General features: G+C 44.1%; 1 protein-coding gene across 2 annotated transcripts in view; it reads right to left on the bottom strand.

The window, feature by feature from the left end:
• The window catches only part of Tmem87b (transmembrane protein 87B), a 40232-nt gene extending 18414 nt beyond the window's left edge, over nucleotides 1-21818 (bottom strand). The window contains exons 1-10 of one of the 2 annotated variants that reach the window (XM_036185727.1): nucleotides 21499-21818; nucleotides 17142-17202; nucleotides 15460-15554; nucleotides 12884-13015; nucleotides 10734-10784; nucleotides 9243-9333; nucleotides 8533-8594; nucleotides 7803-7986; nucleotides 4952-5051; nucleotides 1343-1436 (exon numbers count right to left, since the gene is read on the bottom strand). In XM_036185727.1, coding sequence (XP_036041620.1) covers nucleotides 1343-1436; nucleotides 4952-5051; nucleotides 7803-7986; nucleotides 8533-8594; nucleotides 9243-9333; nucleotides 10734-10784; nucleotides 12884-13015; nucleotides 15460-15554; nucleotides 17142-17202; nucleotides 21499-21663 — 1035 coding nt within the window. In that variant the 5' untranslated portion in view covers nucleotides 21664-21818. The remainder of the gene's footprint in view (nucleotides 1-1342; nucleotides 1437-4951; nucleotides 5052-7802; nucleotides 7987-8532; nucleotides 8595-9242; nucleotides 9334-10733; nucleotides 10785-12883; nucleotides 13016-15459; nucleotides 15555-17141; nucleotides 17203-21498) is intronic. The other variant, XM_036185726.1, reaches the window with a different exon arrangement.
• Between the last annotated feature and the right edge of the window lie 1115 nt (nucleotides 21819-22933).

Genomic DNA, 22933 nt, shown 5'->3' with positions numbered 1-22933 from the left:
TCATCTGTTTTGGAAACAACAAATGTAATTTCTTACCAATTTATTTCATGCTAGAAGTAGATTGGCAAATAAACAAAATGCTTGCCATCCCCCAATCTCACCCAGACCTGCCATTTCAATCTCCTTCCTCATCACCCCAAACTCAGAGCCGATTCTACCAAAGGAACAGACTCCTGATGTCCCCTGAGGGTAAAGGGACACACTCACACAAAAAAGGCAAAGTAAGGTGGGGTACTATGTGGAAAGGGAGAAACGAACTATAAATCAGACACCTGCTTCAACAGTTACATTTAAAACAGCCACCTTCTAAACTGCTGACCGTGTAAACTTTAAAATGTATAATGTTGAATTTATGTGGGTATTATTTTTCCTATAATCCTTTTAGTAAAGACTAATTTCCTATGAATTAGATGTATACTTAAATATGTATGAGGCTAGCCAGCTGTGGTGGTGTAGGCCTTTAATCCCAGCACTCAGAAGACAGAGGCAGGTGTATCTCTGTGAGTTCAAGACCAGCCTGGTCTACAGAGTGAGTTCCAGGACAGGTTCCAAAGCTACACAGAGAAACCTTATGTTGAAAAACCAAAAAAAAAAAAAAAAAAAAAGTCAAACAAAAATATGTGAGGTAAACTTACTGTGAGAACATACAGATTAACTGCTCTGTGTACAGTGATCTGATCTACACACTCAATTTAAATGTGTTTTGGGTAAAATGCAAGTCTCTGAATCAAGCAAACTGCAGTAAGCTTCTCAATCACTTGGCTTCCTAAGAACCCAAGCTCCTTTCATGGGAGTTGTTTGGTTTGCTTTTTTCTTAGGGGTTTTCACAGATTAGAATACAACACTTCCTCAGAGGATAAAGTGCTGCTGCCCACATGACTAGTCTTCCCTGAACATGGCTTGGTTCTTCCACTGTGGGACTTGCTGACTCCCCAGAGAGTAAGTCCAGTCAGGGCAAAGTTAGAGCCAAATGAAAGGAGAATTGCTTCCATGAGTGAAGGGAATAATTCCCTTTCTGCTCACCCGATCCATTTCTAAGTCCAGGATTAAGAAAGAGATGTCTGTGTTTAAACTATGTAAGGGCAAAAATAGACGCCACTAATAATGAACACAGACATTTCTGGATGGAGCTACGTCCAAGGAGGATGTTATCAGCAGTCTTTCACGGTCTGCCATTTTAGGAAGCAGTCTGCTGGGCTCTTCCTTCACCAAGTATTAAAAAAGCAGACTATCTGAAAAAAGCTCAAATTGGGACTTTCTCATACATCCTCCTCTTAAAAACAGAGGAAAACGAAGAGACTAAGAACAATGGCATTCTTCGGTTAGGTTCACGCGGCTTTACCCCGATGACTCTCATGACGCCTTCAATGGCTGCAAAAATCAAGTACAGCAGTCCCAGTCCAGTCACCCGGTGCATGACTGTTCCTAGCCGAGGCCTGCAGTAAGAAGAGGGTGGGAGAGAAGGCATGGGTAAGAAGGTGCATGTGCACACAACTCACGGGGGCAGTACACAGGGGGTGGGGGGAGGGCACCGTTTAGTTACGCTGTGCTTGGAACTCTGCGCTCTCTCAGGACAGCCACAGGCCCAGCAACACCAGGCCTTCCCTCTCGGACCTGGAACTGCGCACGTGCCAGATGGGATGAACCAAGTACTACTGAGAACACAGGGCAGGCTGGTGAGCCTAGGAAGGAGATGCCAGCTTCTAGGGGCTGCTGGCAGAGATGAGAACTTCTACGAACATTAACTGCAAACCACATAGAGCGCTGTCTTGGAGGAGCCAACCGATCTTGTGACTGGCCACAGAGCAGAGTATGAGCACAAGGAACCCCAGAGCCCTTCCTCTCTTTCCTGCCTCTTATCCACAGTAGAGGTGATAACATAATTTGGTTTTTAATCTTTCAATTTAAAAGTTAAAATAATATTTTTGATTCTTAAAACATGTATGAGTAGGGGAAAATGTATTTTCTTTTGCAATTAACAATCTGAATACAGATTGGGATCTACAAATCAGATGATTGCACATACATTTTACAATACTTCAAAACCCTCTTCTCAGAGTAATTAGTATGGAAAAAATGGCTTTGAAAACATATCTAAGACAGTCATGTTAAAACAAAAACTAAGGCAAGGAGCTAAGTGTCAGGTGTGGAGAAGGGGATCAGGGTGGTGGCCTCCTTCAGGTTACAGGCAAGAAAGAGCTTGGAATGCAACCCAGGCTGGCCTTGAACTGGAGATCATTCGGACTCCATGCCCTGAGTGCTGGGAATACAGGTGTTGACAGACCTAGCTGTGACCTAACAAGTCTACTCCAAGATACTTAAGAAAAACAAAATAAGAAAGCCTAAAAGCCTGTTTGTGAGTGATCATGACAGCTTTTCCATTATTGCCAAGAGTTAAGGTGGAAAGTTTTTACCAGCCAGTAATAAATAGCCCAACACCTTTAGGGAGAGAAGCATCCTCATTACCTTGGGAAAATTATATATGTAACAGAACCCTTCAGGAGACACACTTCATGGAAACAACCCTGTGTGCCCCTTCAGGATAACAACACAAGCTGCTAAGAAGCACAGTTCCCGCTTACCTTCCTGCCTTTGGCAGGCAAAGAACTGGGCAGAACTACGTGTGGATAATGATCCCCTACTAGAAAGCCAACAAAACCAGACTGGCTCTTGGCACCGTCAAAAGCTGAACAACTTGGCTAATCCCCACTCTAGCATTGTTCATCTACACCAGCCACATTCAATTAGAAGTAAAATAAGATAAAAAAAAAAAAAACAACAACAACAACAACAACAAAAAAAAAACTTACTAAAATGACCAGAACTCCAAGACATCTATAAGTTAAATTAGCTAATGATACATGACAAATGAGGGCTTAAATGGAAGTAAATCATCTTAGTCCTTATGGTGGTCAGAATCCTCCTTACACCAGAGGGAATGGCACATCAGAAGTATGACAGTTAAGAAGGTTGGTCTGTAATTCAAAGATACAGCTGGGTTTCCATGTTTGCATCTGGGATTAGATGGCAGTTTCTTTCTTTCTTTTTTTTTTTTTTTTTAAAAAAAACTTACTTATTTCTATGTCATGTACATTCATGTTTTGCCTGCATGTATGTCTGTGTAAAGGTGTTGGATCCCGATACTGGAGTCATGGGCAATTATGAGGCACCATGTGGTTGCTGGGAATTGAGCCTGGGTCCTCTGGAAGAGCAGCCGGTGCTCTGAACTATTGAGCCGTCTCTCCAGCCCTAGACAGCAGTTTCTACACAGTCTCTACTGCCCTTGTGACTGAACACCAGCCACGGCAACTCCACCTCTGCCTGGAACCCACCCCGCCATTTGTTTTAGCCTCGCTCCTGTCAACTCCTCTGAAGGGCCTGGGAGCCCGACATCTTGGTGCTAGCTGTGCCCCCAAACACAGTGAGAATCAACGAGGAGAAGACGTAAGGAATGCAAACCCTAGAAGCCACACTCGCAGCCCCACCTTTCCACCTCTGCCTAGATTAGTCTTGGTGGTTTTTTATTAGTTGACGTCAGTGTTGCTTCCACAAGGATCCCACCTAACTTGAAAATATCCTTAGACATACACCTAAAACACCTGCCAAACATTCGCACTGTGCAGAGACCAGCTGAAGCTACACACAGGGCTTTTTACTTCAAAATGGCCTTCCCCTCACTCTCCAAAGCTGCCTGTGCCTGACTGCAGTGGTGGGTTAGCCTCAGGTGGGAGAGCTACTCTGGGAGTGCATGGCCTCTCCTGGTTCCCTGGGCCCATTAGTGAATCCTGCAGATGGGAGTGACCCAGATGATGACCACTTTCGCAGTCTCCTGCCAGAGAGCACCCACAAAAGACAGGTAGGTGTTCCTGTGGATTACAGCCCTCCCAAGCACTGAGCTCCTCTCTGGGTACACACCCCCACCCTAGATTGCTTTATAGACAGTTAGCAGTGTTGCTACCTGGATGGCCAGGGGCACCAGCCCTCAGCCACTGCTGTCAATGTTACCAGTGAGCCCCTGCAAGTCGGCCGTCCCACGTTTCTTGTCTACCTAGGTACATCTCATTCGATACACAGTCCTCTATCAGCCCTTAGCCTCTTCTGTAAGCTTGTTAAAACAGAGAAGTCGAGACAGAGGTAAGTGAGGTCCTGAGAAAGGACTAGTCAGTGTAGTGAGACCCGTCCCCTGCCTTCACTTGCAGTTTCTGTACCTTGCATGGCGCTCTCTGCGGCTCTAATGTGAGAACAGGGTGTCTAGAACTTCATGGTGTTGTCTGTAGGCCAGGAAAGATCATGTGACTAGTGGGAAAATAAGCGGTGGTCCCTAGTTACGATGGTTCTATACTTTGGCCTGGATTTGTTGCACCTTTATAGTAAGACACAGACTGCTTAAGAGATAGGTGTGGGGGTTGGGGATTTAGCTCAGTGGTAGAGTACTTGCCTAGCAAGCATAAGGCCCTGGGTTTGGTCCTCAGCTCTGGCAAAAAAAAAAAAAAAGATAGGTGTGGTGGCACATGCCTATAATCCTGGCACCCTGGGAGGCTCAGGCCACCTTGGGCTACTGGGATTCAATCAGGATCTTCATTTGGAAATGATATAAAATGACTTTTTAAACCTACACTTTTTTAAACCTGTGCCCTTGTAGGCCGGACGGTGGTGGCGCATGCCTTTAACCCCAGAACTTGGGAGGCAGAGCCAGGTGGATCTCTATGAGTTTGAGGCCAGCCTAGGCTACAGAGTGAGTTCCAAACAAGGTGCAAAGCTACACAGAGAAACCATCTCGAAAAAAACAAAAATAAAAATAAAAACAAAAAACCCTGTGCCCTTGTAGAGTTTTCTCTTGGGGAGTCAGGCTGGAATACTGACAAGTCCTGAGTTTTGCAGAAGTCGTGGTATGCATGGGCTGAAGCACTAGACTGGAGGGTCAGGAGTTGTTCAATGCAGCAGTACTTACTTCACAATGCCATAACCCAAGCTCACAATGATCACAAGCAGGCGAGCCAATGTCCTCTTAACTGCAGATATTAACTCCGCAAATATCAGTAAACCTTGGGCTGAGGGGGAAGAAAAAAACAACTCATTATGTGCACTTTTGAGGGCCCTTTAACTAAGACTCTAAAAAATTACCATGTGCAATGACATTGACCTCAGATTAACTAGCTATAAGTGATTTACAAGCCATTTAACCCATCTGCTATTGCAGACCTCAGAGGAAGGCAGCAGTAACTCCTCAAGTCTCACCTCAAGTCTGACCAGCTCTATTGGGCAGTTTTCTTATGTCAACCCTCCAGCTACATCCCTCTTCACAACCAGCAAATATCTGAAAGCCATCATGCTCTCTGGAATTCTCTTTTCTCCCTGTGCCTTCATCATTTATTCACTTAAAATGTATATTTATAGCAATAAAGTGCTAGCCTAGAATGTGCAAGGCCCTGGGTTCAATCCCTAACACCACAAAAAGCAATGAAAGTATTCATTGCACTTCTACTATAGGACTGTAATAATAAAAGAGGCATCTTGGCCCCTATCTGCACAGACTTTGAACTCTGGTTAAATCATGGAAGCAGACACAACTCAGCATGGGGAGTGCTACATGTGACTCAGTAGCATTGGGTCTAGGAGAAAGAGCAACCTAATACACAATACACAGTTGGTCTGGAAAACTCACAAAAGGTGAATAAAGGAGGACTTTAAGACTAAGTAGACGTATGTTGTGGAAGGAAGCATGAAGAAGGGAAATGCAGAGTGTGTATGCAGCTGAGTGCAACATCAGATGCCAAGAAAAGAACATAGGATAGAAGCTAGGACCACTCATGGCTCTGGTGACTCTGTTACAGAGTCTAGACCTAATGCTGAAGGCAGTGAGTGGGAAGTCAACAGGAAACAGAGAAGAGGTAGGTGGGATAGAGGCCAGGACCAGGACCATTCATGGCTCTGGACACTCTGTTATGGAGTCTAGACTTGATGTTAAAAGCAGTGGGAAGTCAACTACAGTAAATACAGAAGAGGAATTGGTAAACTACAGCCCAGGGACTAAATCTGGCTTGCATATTTCTGTAAATCAAGTTTTATCATAACACAGACATGCTTATTTATTGTTGTCTGTGGCTACTTTTCAAAATGGCAGAGCTGAGTGATTACAACAGAGACCATGTGGTGTGCAAAGCCAAAAATACATGGCCAGGCCTTTGCACAAGTCTTCAAACATACTGACAGTGACTCATAGCTTCTTTGACAACCCCTCTGGCGACACCTCAGATGAAGGACTTGGATTCCCTGATGGCTGCAAAGGCACATCTTCTCTTCATGGATCTCTGGCTTTTGCTGTTCTTCAGTTCATACCACCCTTGCTCTCTCTAGGTCCTTACCAGAACACAAAGGGAAAGGAACTGCCTTCTCTGACACCCAGTCAGGTTTCAACCCTTATCATGTGATACTACCCCAACCTGCCCCTGACAGAGCTTGGGGAAGAATGCAGGGCCTATGTATGCTAGGCAAGTTATCTAGCACTGGGCTAATCCTCCAGCACTTCACTCTCTGACTTAAGACCACATATGCAAACATCTGTGTCCATGTATACACAAGCACACATACAGCAGAAGCAGCTCTACTATGCAGACCTCCATGTTGGCTCTTTGTTTAGTCTTTTGTAGATATGCTTTTAGCCTTTCTATTTTGATGAATTTCCAACATTCCTCGACAGAAAAAAAATTAGTGTAATAAACTTCTACAAACCCATCACTCAGCTTCAATAAATGGCAACTTGAGTCCAAAATAGTTTCATGTATATTTCAACTCAGTTTTTTTCCTGGAGTTGGCCAGCATCACCATTTCTGTTAATGATCTATGCCAAGATCATTTGTAACTGCACTCAAAAGGTCATTTTTACCCCTCTGAAATCCTCTCTCCTTTACCACTTCCAAAGTGTCAACAGTAAGAGCAAACCCTCACTTTTCCAGCCTGTTTGACTTTATCTTCTACAAGCCTGAAGCACACATCTGAAATGTATAGCAGTATTCCCAGCTTCAAACATCCCACTGTGCCAACCATGGTACTGTCTCCTTTGGTCATAAGGAGCTCTTGCAGGGTGAAGAGAAGAGGAGAACACAGACTCCAGATTCCACACAACTCAGTGCTACTCACTTTACTCTCTGGGGCCAAAGTGGCTCTCTCTCTCTTTTTTTTTTTTTTTTCAAAGAGATAAAAAAATTGGAGAAGGAAAAATATCAAAAGCATTGGCCACACCTAAGGTACCCTTACCCATGTCTTGGTACTGTTTTAATACCGTTAGAGAATAGGAATTTTCTTTTTCCAGAAACAAAAGGTGAAGGGAAATTAGCAGAAAGAAACAAATGGAGAGAACACATACACAAGCTCAGATGATCAGGTTCCTACTCGAACGTTCTCACTTTTGTGCAGGTGTGGAGAGCGCACATGCCTACACGTCTATACAGCTGGGGACACAGTGTCCTGATTTACCAACCCTCCACTTCATTCCCCTGAGAGGGAGTCTCTCACTGGACCTGCAGCTAGGCTGCTAGCAAGGAAGCTCATGGATCCCTCTAGTGCTGGGGTTGGAAGTGTGTGTGCTGCCACACTTGGCTCTGAAGTGAGTACTGGAATTCTGCCTCAGGTCCTCATGCACTTAGTAAGTGCTTTACATACTGAGCCATCTTCCCAACCTCCTGACATTCTCTGGTTGGCTTCCATCCTCTTCACCTATGCATAAAAGAGGCCTTCCTACAGCTCTGCTCACACTAGCTAAAACACACTACACATAACTCATGGAAACAGTCAAAACTTACTTGACAGTCCAGTGCTGTTGATGTTTTGGTATTCACTATAAAAAACTGCTTTCTCAAGCATTCCTAGGAAAATAACAGCTGCAATCCAGAACTGGATTCTTAATATATCTTTCCAGTAACAAGCGGACCACATCAGCCAGAGGACACCATATAATATGTAAACAATACACATCACCATGTAAAACTGCAGGAAGAGAAACAGTGTTAGCCTCTGATTCTTCTGACTCTAGAGAGCTGACATCTCAGGAGCCTCCCCAACTCTATTTTCTTAACACTCTGGAAGCAGAAATAGAGGGCTTGTCAAAGCATGCCTATAGAGAAGTTATACTACTAAACCCTTAAAAATTCATTTGGGACGGGTGACAGTGGCACATGCCTTTAACCCCAGCACTCAGGAGGCAGAGCCAGGTGGATCTCTGTGAGTTCGAGGCCAGCCTGGTCTACAGAGTGAGATCCAGGACAGGCACCAAAAACTACACAGAGAAACCCTGGCTCAAAAACACACACCTCCCCAAAATTCATTTGGGACTAGAGAGATAGCTCAGTGGTTAAGAGCACTGGCTGCTCTTCCAGAGGTCCTGAATTCAATTCCCAGCAACCACATGCTCACAACCATCTATAATGGGATCTGATTCCCTCTTCTGGTGTCCCTGAAGACAGGTTACTCATATACATTAAATAAATATTTTTTTAAAAAATTCATTTGGAAAAAAGGATGAGACATACTCACAATCATTAGAGGCCAGTCTGATGCAGAGATATATCCATGAGGCCCCACCATAGAAAGAGAAACTAATGACAGGAGGAGGGAGGGAGAAGAAGAGATACAAGAGTTAATTAATAATCAGGGTTGTTTTGTTTTGTTTTGTTTTGTTCTATGTTTAGGTCTTTTGAGAGGCCCTGGCTGTTCTAGAACTTGCTTTGTAGACCAGGCAGGTGTTGAACTCACAGAGATCCGCCTGGCTTTGATTCCCAAGTACTGGGATTAAAGGTGTGCACTACCATGCCTGGCAATAATCAGGTTTTTAAAAACATTTTATTTTATTTTTTATTATTTATTTATTTTAAAAAGATTTATTTATTTATTATATATACAGTGTTCTGTATGCACGTCTCTCTCTGCAGGCCATAAGAGGGCACCGGATCTCATTACAGATGGTTGTGAGCCACCACGTGGTTGCTGGGAATTGAACTCAGGACCTTTGGAAGAAGAAACAGTGCTCTTAACCTCTGAGCCATCTCTCCAGCCCTTTAAAAACATTTTAAACATAAGCTCATTTCTCCCCATCTATTAAAAAAGTATATTAGTGTTAAGCATTCAAAATAGGTGTATGGCTAACAAATCCATGTTTGAAAGACATGTTTTAAACAGACGATATAGATTCACATTAATGACACAAACTATTGAACACAGAGAATGCACACACGGGGTAACTATACCATTCAAATCCCAGACTGCATCTGTTTTATCCGTTTTAATAGACACGATGAAGATATGGAAGCCATCTTTCTGGGTCCTGGCTACAACATCCTGCAACAGGGAGAAGTCTGTTCTTTAAACAGATCAGTGTGAGACAGTCAGACAGTCAACATTCCTGAAGTTTTAGTAACTAAACAGAGAGTGAGGGAAGGAACGGCAGGCAGTGGAAGGAAGACATTGCTGCCAGTTCTTTCTTACCTACACCCCCATACCCAAAACGGGGACAAATGTTCTCATCCCCAGTTCCTTCTCCTACGTATACTGCCGCATGTTCCCCTGGATTCTCATTCCATGTTTTCTTTAACACCATCAAATATTTTTTTCTAGGTTAGTTTTGGTGGCACAGGCCTTTATCCCAATACGTAGGAGGCAGAGACAAGTAGATCTCTGTGGTTTCAATTCAGGTTGGTCTACATAGTTTCAGGCTATCCAGGACTATAGAGTGAGACCCTGTCTTAAAAGAAAAAAAAATCTAATATTGGAATCCTCATCTTCCATCCTAATATTACCAAGCATTCTAACAAAATGTTGTTTTTTAAAAACTGAGATGAGAGAGAAGTGAGATAATGTCAAAAATAAGTCTGACTTGCCAGAGAGCTTGAGTCTGAGGCAAGCCTGGGCAGCAGTAAGACTGTGCCACAAAACAAAATGAAACCACAGAATTGTTCCTCAGTCCTCACAAAGGATAGGTCCCCAAATTCTTGAATGCTCAAGTCCTTCATATAAAATGCCATGGATTTGCATAGTCTCCTTCTGTATACTTAGATAATCTCTAGATTATTTCTAATACCTAATAGAATGTAAATGCTATACAAACAGTTGTTATAGAGGATTGCCTAGGGAATGACATAAAATCAATATGGCACAGTCCACACCTGTGAGTACTTTCTTCCTTTCATTTCTTACTCTTCTACAAAATACAATAGTTTGTGCCAAGAGTCTGTCCTGTCCCAGCCACTGCAGAAAATTAGATTTCTCTTTGGAATGGCTGAGGAAACATGTGAAGTCAGTATCTAAAAGCTAAATTTAAGCTCTCCTATGTGCAATTCAGTACCTGCACATAACTCCTCCTGAGCCTCTGTACCTCTTACTCAGTCTCTGACTCTTAGTAATTCCCCAAAATGCCACAAATCCCCGTGCTGTGCTACACTCCCTTCTCACTGTAGGGTGACAGCAACAGCCTACAGCTATATTGTCTTGCATATTGAGAACTGAATTTTTTTTTTAAAGGAAAAACTGGCTACAGAGCTAGTCTTCAAAGAGATTTTTCTTAAAAAGCAGAAATAGTATTTGTAAAATATATACTGAAACAAAAGAAAATATACTGTTTTAAATAGTTTCTCTTTTTCTTTTCCAACTTCAATAATTATCATTCTTCAAGCAGCCTTCAGATTGATTTTTCAATCTCACTGTAATTTGTGCACATTGGACTTAAAGACAAAAGGGTTTACCGTTGCTCCTTCTTGGCTTGAAACATTCCTGCTACCTGTAAGCTCTTTATTCTGGAAAAGAATTAAACAATACCAGTCTATATTACTGCTGATAATAAACCATTCCAAGCAATGAATTTATTGCTTAATTATCTAATTACAACAATTATCCAATAACAATCCATTCTAAATAAGAGAAAAGTAGTTTTTAATAATTAAGACAAAAGTGTTAGAAGAAAATAGATTTAAAAATTCAATATCTGAGAATAAGTCTCATTGTACTCTGAACATGGATTTTAAAAGTTCTTCTTTGGGGCTGGAGAGATGGCTCAGGGGTTAAGAACACTGGCTGCTCTTCCAGGGGACCAGGGTTAAATTCCCAGTACCCACATAGCAGCTCACAACTGTCTGTTAACTCCAGTTCCAGGGGATCTGGCATCCTCATACAAACATGCAGGCAAAACACCAATGCACATAAAGTAAAAATAAATAAAAGTTGCCGGGCGGTGGTGGTGCATGCCTTTAGTCCCAGCACTCGGGAGGCAGAGGCAGGCGGATCTCTGTGAGTTTGAGGCCAGCCTGATCTCCAAATCGAGTTCTAGGAAAGGCGCAAAGCTACACAGAGAAACCCTGTCTTGAAAAAAAGTTTAAAAAAATGCTACTTAAAAAAAAAGTTCTGCTTAAAAATTGCTTCCTTTATAGTGTGATTAATGTTGGAGTGGGTACTGTTGAGAAAGTATAGGAAATGAACAGGGGCTCTAGGTGCTAACATTCTCTACTTGGTTGAAACCTGTAGTTTCTGAAAACCACTGAGGCATATATGTGTACTTTTCTGTATATTCATTATGCTTTCAAACACTTTAAAAAAAACTTTAAATTTTTTACTAAAGGCATTTTCATTTTAGGTTTTTAGGAAAAAGTCAATTATAATGATCCATAACTTCCCTATCCACTTACGTTAGTTAGGGTTTCTATTGCTGTGATGAACACCATGACCAAAAGCAGCCCAGGGAGGAGAGGGTTTAATTCTATAATGCTTACATAACAGTCCATCACTGAGGGAAGTCAGGGCAGGAACCTGGAGGTAGGGTTGAAGCTGAAGCCATGGAGGAACACTGCTTACTGGCTGCTCCCTGTGGCTGTCTCAGTCTGCTTTCCCATACAACCCAGGACTAGATAGTGATCCTGGGCCACCACCCACAATGAACTGGACCCTCCCCCATTAATCAAGAAAATGCCCCAAAGACTTGCCTACAGGCATCTGATGAAGGCATTTCTCAATTAAAGCTCCTCTTCCCAGATGACTCTAGCTTGTGTCAAGTTGACCTGCCTCTGCAACCCCCCCCCATACCAGATATGACTGTTTTATTAACATTTATACCTCCACTTGCTGGGAGAGGAAACAAGCGCATGAGAGTGTTCAGGTTGTTAAATGCTGGTGACAAGGCAAGACCTTGGGTAAGGGTAACAGATCACTGGCCTTAACAACATGGAGGTTACTGGTAACCTTGACTAGGGCTCATCTGACAGGATGCTGGGAACAAAAGCCTGAGAACAGTGAAGGGAAGAGTGAGAGATAAAACGGGAGTGAACAGATCATAAACACCTCTTGTAAGGCTGAAAAGAGAGTGAACCGGAGGCATGGTGGTGCACACATTTAACCCCAGCAATCTGCAGGCAGAGACAGATATATTTCTCTGAGTTCAAGGACAGCCTCGTCTACATAGAGAGTTTCAAATCAGTCAGGGCTATATAATAAGACTATCTCCAGCCGGGTGGTGGCGGCACACGCCTGTAATCCCAGTACTCGAGAGGCAGAGCCAGGTGGATCTCTGTGAGTTTGAGGCCAGCCTGGTCTACAGAGCTAGTCCAGGACAGGCTCCAAAGCTACAGAGAAACCCTGTCTCGAACACCACCCCCCCACCCCCCCCCCCCCCCCCCCCCCAAAAAAAAAAAAAAAAAAAAAAGACTATCTCCAAAAAAAGAAAGAAAAAGGAACAGGATACCAATTTCTTTCTTACATCCTAATGCACACATGCAGAAACCAAAACCAAGACTTAAAGACAAGCACCTTCCTTTCTGAAAATACTGACGAAACATTATTCAAGCCTGGTATTTGTATTCACTTCAATAAAATGAGTTGATTTTATCATGGCAAGGCAGATACTCACATTTAATGAGGGAAATGCCTGTAAATCACTGCTACAATCTAAGTTTTCACTTTTTGTTGTCCAACAGTCAGTGTTCTTGAAATAAGCACAGATGTCCACATCAGCATTAAGTTCATGTTTTTGGAACAGCTCCTATCCAAGGTAAAAGTCTAGGTTATAATTTACTTCTACATTTTTTCCCCAACAGAAATAAAATTTCATATCTAAAGAATACCAAGAATTAATTTAGTTTGGAATATTTGAAAATATGTAATAAAATAAAATACCAAAGAGAAAAAAATATTAACTGTGATTCTAAGTATAACTGAGATGACCATTACATTTTAGCCATTCCAATGTGTCTGTACCCAGTATCAAGTACAACCATGGTGTTACTGTGAGGAAAGAGATTAGGACACTATCGTAGGTGGGCATGGGGGCATGACTGTTAACCCCAGACCTTTAAGACTGAAGCTATTCAAGACTAGCCTTGGACACTCAGAGAAACTGTCTCAAAAAACCAAACAGTAGCCAGAATTAGTGGTGCACATCTTTAATATCAGTGCTGTGGAGACAGACAGGTTCAAGATCAGCTTAGTTAAGTTCCAGGCCAGTTAGGGGTACATAACGAAATCCTGCTTTAAGACAAAAACAAAAATCAATGTGCTACCACAAAGAAATAGCTTCCAGAAAAATAAAGCAGCCCTCGGACTATTTCTACTTTATCCTCCATGTAAGAAATGCTACAGAGGAAGAGCAGAGCGTTTAATGACAAAGAAGTAGAAGCAAATGGTAAATAATGCAAAAGCAGCTAACCTAACTGAATACTTCTGCACAAACAAGACAGGAATAATCAAAGCCGCTAACAGAAGCATCCTGTCTTCCAAGAACTGCCTCTCACGGACCAAACACAGGACAACTGGAGCAGAGCAAAGAAAAAGATGAACTGTCTCTGGGACACACAGGCAGACTGTCTCAAATAAGAACACAATAGCTGGGAATAATGGCACACACCTTTAACCCCAGCACTTGGGAGGCAGAGCAGGAGGATCTCTGTGAATTCAAAGCCAGCCTGGTCTACAAAGACAGTTCCAGGACAGACAGGGCTACACAGAAAGACCCTATCTTGAAAAAACAAAACATAAAAACAACAAAAATTAACTGATCATTGCCTATAAAACAAAGTAAAAATTAATGTGTCCATACTGTTGCTTGGGATCAAGAGAAAAAACAGGGCAGCTCATTCATAAAGAAAATACGCTAAGAAATATAAAAGAAAACTGGAAATAATAAAATCATTGTTTGGCAATTACAATAACAATTGATTCATGAGGCAAGACTCATAAAAGGATGCTAACATGAATGGATAGATATTTGATGGAAAAAAAAAAAAGGACATTTTTATAGCTGTAAAAAAAAACTGTCCCACATACCAACAAAAAGCAGTAACTCTACAGTGGAGAGATCACCAAATACTTCCTCTATCAACTGTTTGAGTTAACATCTCCACACAAAGGACAACTCGATAGTGTATGGAATGCCTGCTAGAAGTACCTACCTGGAATCTGATCATGAAGAAGCAGAGCTAGTCAAATTGAGGGAGATTTTGCTCTAAATGAAAAGACAGCACTAATAAAATGGAAACTCCACATTACTCAGGATAGAAGCCAAACATATAATGGAGAAGCTTTCTAGGCAATCGTCATGAGCCTCACCAAAGAGCACCTTATCTTGCAAGGGGCGACAAGGAACGCTGTTGGGGAGTATTATTTTAAGGTGTATTATTTTTGTTTATGTTGCATTTGTTTAACTCTGTGAAGCTGTGTTACTGTGCCTGTCTAAAACACCTGATGGTCTAGTAAAGAACTGAACGGCCAATAGTGAGGCAGGAGAGAAAAATAGGTGGGGATGGCAGGCAGAGAGGATAAATAGAAGGAGAAATCTAGAAGGAAAAAGAAAGAGCCAGAGAAGGAGGGGGACTCCAGGGGCCAGCCACCCAGCTACACAGCAAACCATGGAGTAAGAGTAAGATTTACAGAAGTAAGAGAACAGGAAAAGCCCCAGGCAAAAGGTAGATGGGATAACTTAAAGTTAAGGACAGCTGGCAGTAAACAAACCAAGCTAAGGCCAGACATTTATAATTAAAGAATAAGCCTCCATGTGTGATTTACTGGGAGCGAGCGCCTCCCACCCAGGAGAGGAGCCGCCATCCCTGGCACAGCCTCCTTCTTCTCTGCCCTTCCTCAGATGTCTCCATTCTCTTCAGAGACTGGTTTGAACTCAGGAAATCTACTCATGCTCCTAAGCAACTCATTGTTTGAATGACGTGAGACTTCAACTTCCTTCTCAAATTGAGCTGATGTGTCAGAGCCCTTTATCAATGGCTCCTACAAGGCGGATTTAAACATTTTTTTACGAGCTACCTCACAAGATTACAAAGCTTACAGTTCTGTCAAGCAGCAGACACTTCCAATGTGGAGCATTTCTACAGTCGTGAGGTCCACTTCCAGTCTCCTCACCTGGGGTGCTAGTACATCTGTCTATTTATGATTTCCCCTTCACAGCTCCGTACACATTGAAGACTTGTTTTCACTTACCTCCTCCAGCCCAGGGTACTCATTGTGACAGGTATGGTACTTCAAGTGCCACTCTATGGTGAACTTCACAGGTCCAGAACAACTGAACGACTTCACTGTTCAGACAAACACTTTTATTGTACATTAATAACAGTCTAGTATGAACTCGAGACTTCAAGAATACTGTCTGAAACTGGCTGTTTTAATGATAACATGAGTAAAACATTACCTAATTTCTCTAAATCACTGTAAAATGAGAAGGATAAATTCATTAAATTTTAACAGCTGGCCAGAACTTGCTACAACTATTCAAATGTAAGTCCAATGTAATCAACTAAGCATCCTGGCTTGTTCAGCTATGGCTTCTCTCAGTCTACCGCATTCTCTCTCTTACTCATTCAAAACATGCTGAATGAATTCCTGCCTGTGTACCAAGCAGCTAACAAGAACAACTGCTTTTTATGAAACTAAAATGCTGTGGGAGTTAATAAGTGGGTGTTCTGAGAAGCCCAAGTGGCTGAGAACAGGGTGTCAAGTGCACTGGACATCCGACATGATCTAGGGAGGAAGGAAAGTAGGAGCTAATCAAGTGAAGAGGAGGATGAAGAGATGCACTCAAGCCTAGTCTAAGTGTGAGCCCAGACCAAGGATGACTGCCTAGATATGGTTCAAACAGACCAAGCAGTCTGACCTTTAGTTTGAATACCATAAAGCACCACCAATGCTTCAAGTTCTAGGTGGTGTGATTAAGACTGGAAAGGGTTAGGTCTAAAGCCAGAGAAAACACTTGTTGGGGTGTCCTATGCCACCACAGCTGGCTTCCCCAGAGCAAAGGATCAGGAACGGGCAGAGAAGCCAGAGTACCTTTTTGTAACATAGCCTCAGACATTTAAGAGCAACTCTGTAGACCATGTGGATGATGAGTACCAGAAGGTGAGGATCACTGAGTATCATCTTAAAGGATAGTAATCCAAACAGAGCCCACAGATAAGGATGACAGAATTTTAGAAAAAGCTACTCTTGCAAATAACTAAACCTTAAATGAAAGAAAATTCTAAAATTTTAGAATCAGTTTAAAAACAAAACCTTCAGTGTTGTACAACATTATTTTAACTGGGCAATAACGTGTTGCATTTGTTTATGCTGCAGAATATTACCTTAACCATGTAAAGGTGTGTTACTTTTGTTCGTGCTGATTTGTTTAATTATGCTGTATTTGTTTCACCTTGCCTGCCTAAGGCACCTGATCGGTTTAATAAAGAGTTGAATGGCCCATAGGCAGGAGAAAGGATAGGTGGAGCTGGCAGGCAGAGAGAATAAATAGGAAGAGAAATCTAGGCTTAAGAGAGAAAAAAAACAAGGAAGGAGGTGAGAATGAGGGTCACACTCAAGGCAAGAAGCCAGGCAGACACCGCCAGGCAGACATAGACAAGCAGTGAAAGAAAGATACACAGATGTAAGAAAGTAATAAGCCCCGAGGCAAAAGGTAGATAAAGAGAAAGGGGTTAATTTAAATCAAAAGAGCTAGCCAGAAACGTACCTAAGCTAGGCCTAGCATTCAAAGCTACTCTGTGTCATGATTTGGGAGCTGGTTGGTGGCCTAAAAGAAAAAGTCTAGTACAATTCAACTTAATGTATCTTATATTAATTTATATTATTGTATTCATTTATAATATATCAGAATTGTATATTAATATACTTACCAGAAAACTTGATCTCAGTAGAGTTAAACGTAGTTTTTCTAAATATCAAAGGTCCTGATTTCTAAAGTGAAAAACAAATACAGAAAAATCTTAGTTAAAGCTTCCTTTCTCTATTGTTTAAGTGTAGTTTTATCTTCTAAATACAGCCCTCTACTCCTGTGACACTGATTAGTGGTTACATTTTAAAGCTGCCACATCTAGCCTTCAAGTCAAGACATTTTTTTTTACTTTTTTTTTTGAGACAGGGTTCTCTGTGTAGCTTTGTGCCTTTTTTCCTGGAACTCACTTGGTAGCCCAGGCTGGCCTCAAACTCACGGAGATCCACCTGCCTCTGCCTCCCAAGTGCTGGGATTAAAGGCGTGTGCCACCACCACCTGGCTAAGTCAAGACATTTTAAAAACATAAAATTGGGCTAGAGAGATGGCTGGGTGGTTAAGAATGCCTACTGCTCTTGTAGAGGATTTGAGTTCAGTTCCCAGCATCCATAACACAAGGCTCACAACTCCCTATAACTCCAGCTCAAGGGGACGTGTGCCCTCTTCTGTCCTCTGAAGGTATCTGTATTCATGTACACATTCTCCCCCAACCCTATACACATAATTAAAAATTAATCTTTAAAACACAAAATGGATCACATCTCTTGCTGGCTTAAAATCTTATTGCTGTGTCTATTCCCTAGTGGTTGTGAGTAAGGATCAGAAGTAATGGCCCTGCCTTTGAAGATTATGAGTTCAAGGCCAGCCTGAGTCACAAAGTGAACTTTGGAAAAACACAAAAGACCTCAGAAAGTCAAAGTTGGAGCCTGGTGACACACAAGGCAGAAGGGCTTTGGCCGTTGTGGACAGTGCTCTTGGACATAACAGAAACCACCCTTTTGCATGCTGTTCTCTTGGTATCAAAGCATTTTCAATAAATAACATCCCTCTCCAAACTGATTTTGTTTACCACTGTACTTACAGCAGGCCCAAATCCTGCAGACCCCAAACAATCAAAGCCTGCTCGCCTCTCCAGCAATGCTCGCTTTCTGGAAAACTCCTGCTGCAAGGACCTCAGCAGGAGCTGAGGACTGCAAACCCCTCTCACGCTTTTCCTTCACCTGCTCAGCTCCTTACCTCAAGAACCAGCTCCAAATCTCATGGCTGGCTGGGAGTATGTAGCTAGAGAGCTGCTCGGCATGCTTCCAACCCAGAGTGTGCTCCCCAGGGACCCCACCCCTTCATACAGTCTCTAGCAGCCCCTGTGCCTCACAACATTAACCCTGATTAAGGTCAAACAGTTCTTCCCAAGAACAAAACTCCTGCAGGAGGGAGCCACGCTGCACGAAAGAGCAGGAAGGAAGTGTAGCGCCCCGACAGGGCAGGTCACCTTTTTTGGTAGCCTTTTCCCCTCCCCAACAGTTTCCACAACAACAAAACCAGCAGCCCAGATCCCTCCTCTGACCTCCAGAGCCATACACTCATGGATATGTTCACCAGGCACGTTACGCTGCCCTGTGGTAATCAGGCACACTCCTCTCTGTTCTCAACAAGTCTTACACGGTCTGCTGTGAAGATCAAGCCCTCCAGTCACCCAAGCCCCAGCACATAACTATGTATTGCACATGCTTCCCACGTGGAGTTGCTCCTCTCCACACCTACCAGCATGGTTGTGATACTGCCCCCCAACATCTCTGTTTTGACCTCAACAGTGTAACTGGTGCTTCTGTCTCCAGACCTGAGCCTGCAGTTTAACCTTAGATGACAGCCAGAATAATTAGCAAAAATCTCTGTAATGGCTCTGTTATTCATATCCAAAAGTAACTTCTGATGATCCCAGGGCCTAATCAAACCTCAAAATGTGTCGAGGGTGCATGTCTGGCCCATGATGAGCAATTAAAAAAAAAAAAATTCCACCAGGTGGTGGTGGTGCACGCCTTTAATCCCAGCACTTGGGAGGCAGAGCCAGGCGGATCTCTGTGAGTTCCAGGCCAGCCTGGGCTACCAAGTGAGTTCCAGGAAAGGCGCAAAGTTACACAGAGAAACTCTGTCTCGAAAAAAAAAAAAAAATTGCTTTGCACTTCACTTAGAAGGAGTTCTGGCAATTCTGTGCCTGTGAACCACAGTGTTTCCTCATCTGGAGCCAAACTCTGGCTTCAAACTCTTCTTCCTGAGGGAGAGGGCAGTCTAAAGCTCAAGAAGCTCACAAGGCTGACGAGGGTCCTCCCTGAAGTGACGGAGCAGGGAAGCACTGCTGGGGAGGAGTAGCTGCCTGCACGTTGTATGGTGGAACTTCAGGTTCTCGCCCGTGCCAGGGCGCCCTTGCTCTGTACTCAGTGGTTCACCGAGCTGGACTTCCAGAGCTGTCGCTTCCCTCTGTCACTGTCCTATTAGAAACAGCCTCAGAGGGAAAGTCACCTAACAGTTACCAATTTCAAGTGACCTGCTGTCCAAACTCAGCTTACTTCAGACATGCTGTCTCAGCCCTGGAGGTCCTAGAGTTTAAAGCTGAAGCCTAGTGAGGGAGGCCTATGGTGACCTGAGTCCCCAACCTTCTAGGACGTCATTCAGCAAACACCAAGAATGACCCACACTGCTAATGCTCCACCCCTTTTCTCACAAAGGAGATACCTATTCATCTTTTCAGACTAGCTACACATCCCACAAATCAGGGTTGGGCTGGTTCCATCAGTACTTGAATACTAGTATCCCAGGAATGCTATGGTACTAAGTATCTACTCATAAATGTGTTGTCCCTGATACTGTGTTAGCTTCCTGAGAGAAAGCATTGTATCTAAAATTCATCTTTGCAAGCGTAATGACCAGTCTAGTACATGGCATATGGCAGTGCTCAAACTGGTTTTTTGAGCTGAGGATTGAACCCAGGGCCTTGCGCTTGCTAGGCAAGTGATCTACCACTGAGCTAAATCCCCAACCCCTCAAACTGGTTTTTATGTCTAAAAGAACCTTTTATTTTTCTTTCGATGAAACCACAAAACAAATGAAAGTCTCATTCTCTCTGTTCTAAAAGACAAATTCTGACAAGTTAATTTAAGAAGAAAAAAATAATCAGCCTGCTTTTTGCAAAGAAAGGCTTGCTGATACCACTGGCCTGAGCTTCATAGGAAATAAACTCAGCCTGACTATAGCTCATTACAATCAAGAAACAAACTTCGCTGCTTGTCAAAAGACCCGCCATTCTTCCCCGTGGGATTCCTACTACCCAATGTATGCTTGGCAATGATCTTTACAGACATGCTCAAGTAGAGCAACAGTGGATGTGTAGTGTTTTTATTCTGAGTTTACAAACACTGGCTTAATCACATTCACTACAGAGGCAGCAGGAAACTGTGAAGTGTGCTTCAACAAATGTTGCCGTTCGATGATGAGAAGTTCAACAATGGAGACGGGCAGCCCCTATCGTTGGTATATCTATATAACACAGGACGTCGACTCAGAACAATCTTAAAAGAAATGCTACACTGAGCCAGGATACAGAAACAAGCCTATATTTGATCCTCTGTAGTTTTGTGTTTGGAAGCATGTGCAGCTTCTGATATTACTTTTGGTTGAAGAAATATATAAATTCCATCTTTAAAACTTGAACGTCGTTTGAACGCACCCTTAGCAGATCTGGGTGAGACACATCCTCTAGAGACACTAAAGACAATGCCGCTTCCCAATATCCTGTCTCTTTTGCAAGACTTTCCATAATTCTACCCCGGCATTTTCCCCACATCATCTCTTAACCACACAGAACGCTAAGTTCTCTAATGGCCTGCCCAGTTAAGGAAATTTTCATCCACCCATGCCTCCAGACGCGCCTTTTAAACACTCCTAAACACACACTTGCCCCGCCCACACACGTAGAAGGCCCTGAATTGTGATAGGACCGCAAAAGAATATACAGAAACGCAAGTAAAAGAAAGGCAAGGTGACTGTATACAAGGGCTTTCCCTGTGGCCTTGAGGATGTGGCCCCTGTGGCAGTGATCTAGCCGAGGGGTTCAGTCCCAACGATGCTGCTGCGAATGCAGACTGGGGGCTCTGAACTGAACAAATAAAGGCATGATCTAGACACACTGCGTCGGGGCAGTGAGAGGCCAGGACGAAGCGGGTGCAGAGCCTCACGAACAGCAAGGGCTTTGGAAGGGGAAGCCGGCCCAGGCACAACGGGGATCACTCTTCCCTGAAGCCCACGTCGGGCAGAGGAGGGGACGCTCCTTTCCCAGAGCCCAGTCTAGACTGTCAGAGGACCCACTGCTGGCCCGTCAGAGCGCTAGAGAACGAGCCCAGGGCCAGATCCCTGAGCGGGCGGAGCTACCGTGCCAGGGCCCTGGGAGCCTGAGAAGCGCCACGCCTCAGCCCCCCCAGAGTACTTACGTCATTGACCGTCCTCGTCCAAAGCCCGAGCTCAGGGACGGCGTCCACAGCCGCCGGGGCCCAGCACAGGAGGCACAGGGCAACGCGCAGCAGCTGGGCCCCGGCGGGCAGGCGGCCGAGGAGGCCGGGAGGGAGCCAAGCCGAAGAGCGACAGGCGGCGGCCATCTTGACGCGGAAGCCGCACCTGCGCTCCCGGAACCCGGCCACGCCCCGGGGCCGCACCTGGCGCAGCTCCGCCCCCGGAGGGGCGGGCCCGCGGCGGGAAATCGCGCTGGAGCGGGAGTGCGGAGGGCGTCGAGGGCTGAGGCGAGGAGGCGCCGGCAGAGTCTGGGAAGCGGGGCGGAACCTGGAGGTGGGTTTCAGGGACAGGGCAGAGAGAAACGGAGGAAGCGTGGAGGGGAGGGAGGAGTGTCGGGAGAAGGACCTGCAGGCCCAGGAAGGGGGCGGGACCGAAGGAGGAGGCGGGGCTGAGGCGGGGCCAAGTGTTTAATTAGGGAGGGTTTATGGGCGAGGGGCGGGGCAGGAGGCGGGGCCTTCCCGGGAGAAGGGGAAGGCTGGACTGCAACGAGACTAAAGGGCCGGGTGGGCGGGGCTAGAAGCAGCTTGGAGGGGAAGCTTGAGTGTCGGAAGATGGAGGCGGGGAAAGGGGCGGGGAGAGGAAGGGGAGGAAAAAGAGGCAGGGCCTGCAGGGAGCTTAGAAAGTAAAGGTCTGGTCTGGAGGATAATGGAGCTCTCGAATTAGGAGTTGGCCGAAATGGAGATCCCAGCACAGGGAGGAGGAGGTAGAAGGATCATGGAAATTCAAAGACAACCTAAGCCAACATAGCAAGCTTGAGGCCAGCGTGAGCTACGTGAGACCTTGTCTAAAAGCAAAACAAAATAACAGACCACTTGTTAAAAAACCATCAAAACAAGCTCTAAAGGGAAAAAAAAAAAATCGTTCCCTGAGCAATAGTCAGATCTCACCAGTAGGTAGCACTAGTAAGTTGATGATGTTTTATATAAACTTGAATCTTCCCTGAAGGCCTTTTTTGTCCCGATTGATAACTTAAGTAGGAGTTGCTGTCCATATCTCTAATTTACTTTTTTTTTTTTTCTTGGTTTTTCGAGACAGGGTTTCTTTGTAGCTTTGGAGCCTGTCCTGGACTAGCTCTGTAGACCAGGCTGGCCTCGAACTCACAAAGATCCACCTGCCTTTGCCTCCCGAGTGCTGGGATTAAAGGCGTGCGCCACCACCGCCCGGCAATTTACTTATTTTTAGTTAATTATTTTGCAAGCACATTTAAGTTTACAGTGAAGTAGGAATGTATCTCTAGAGAGTTCTAATATCTCCTTGGTCTTCCCAACAAGCCTCCCCCCACCTAAGCAACATCCCATGCTATGAGAAGTGCCTTTAATAGAGATCATTAAACCAATAATCAACTCAGAACACCTT

This window comes from Onychomys torridus, chromosome 4, assembly GCF_903995425.1.
Source record: "Onychomys torridus chromosome 4, mOncTor1.1, whole genome shotgun sequence".
NCBI classification, from domain to species: Eukaryota; Metazoa; Chordata; class Mammalia; order Rodentia; family Cricetidae; genus Onychomys; species Onychomys torridus.
Note: the sequence above shows the minus strand (reverse complement) of the source record. Positions and strands in the feature narration are given on the sequence as shown.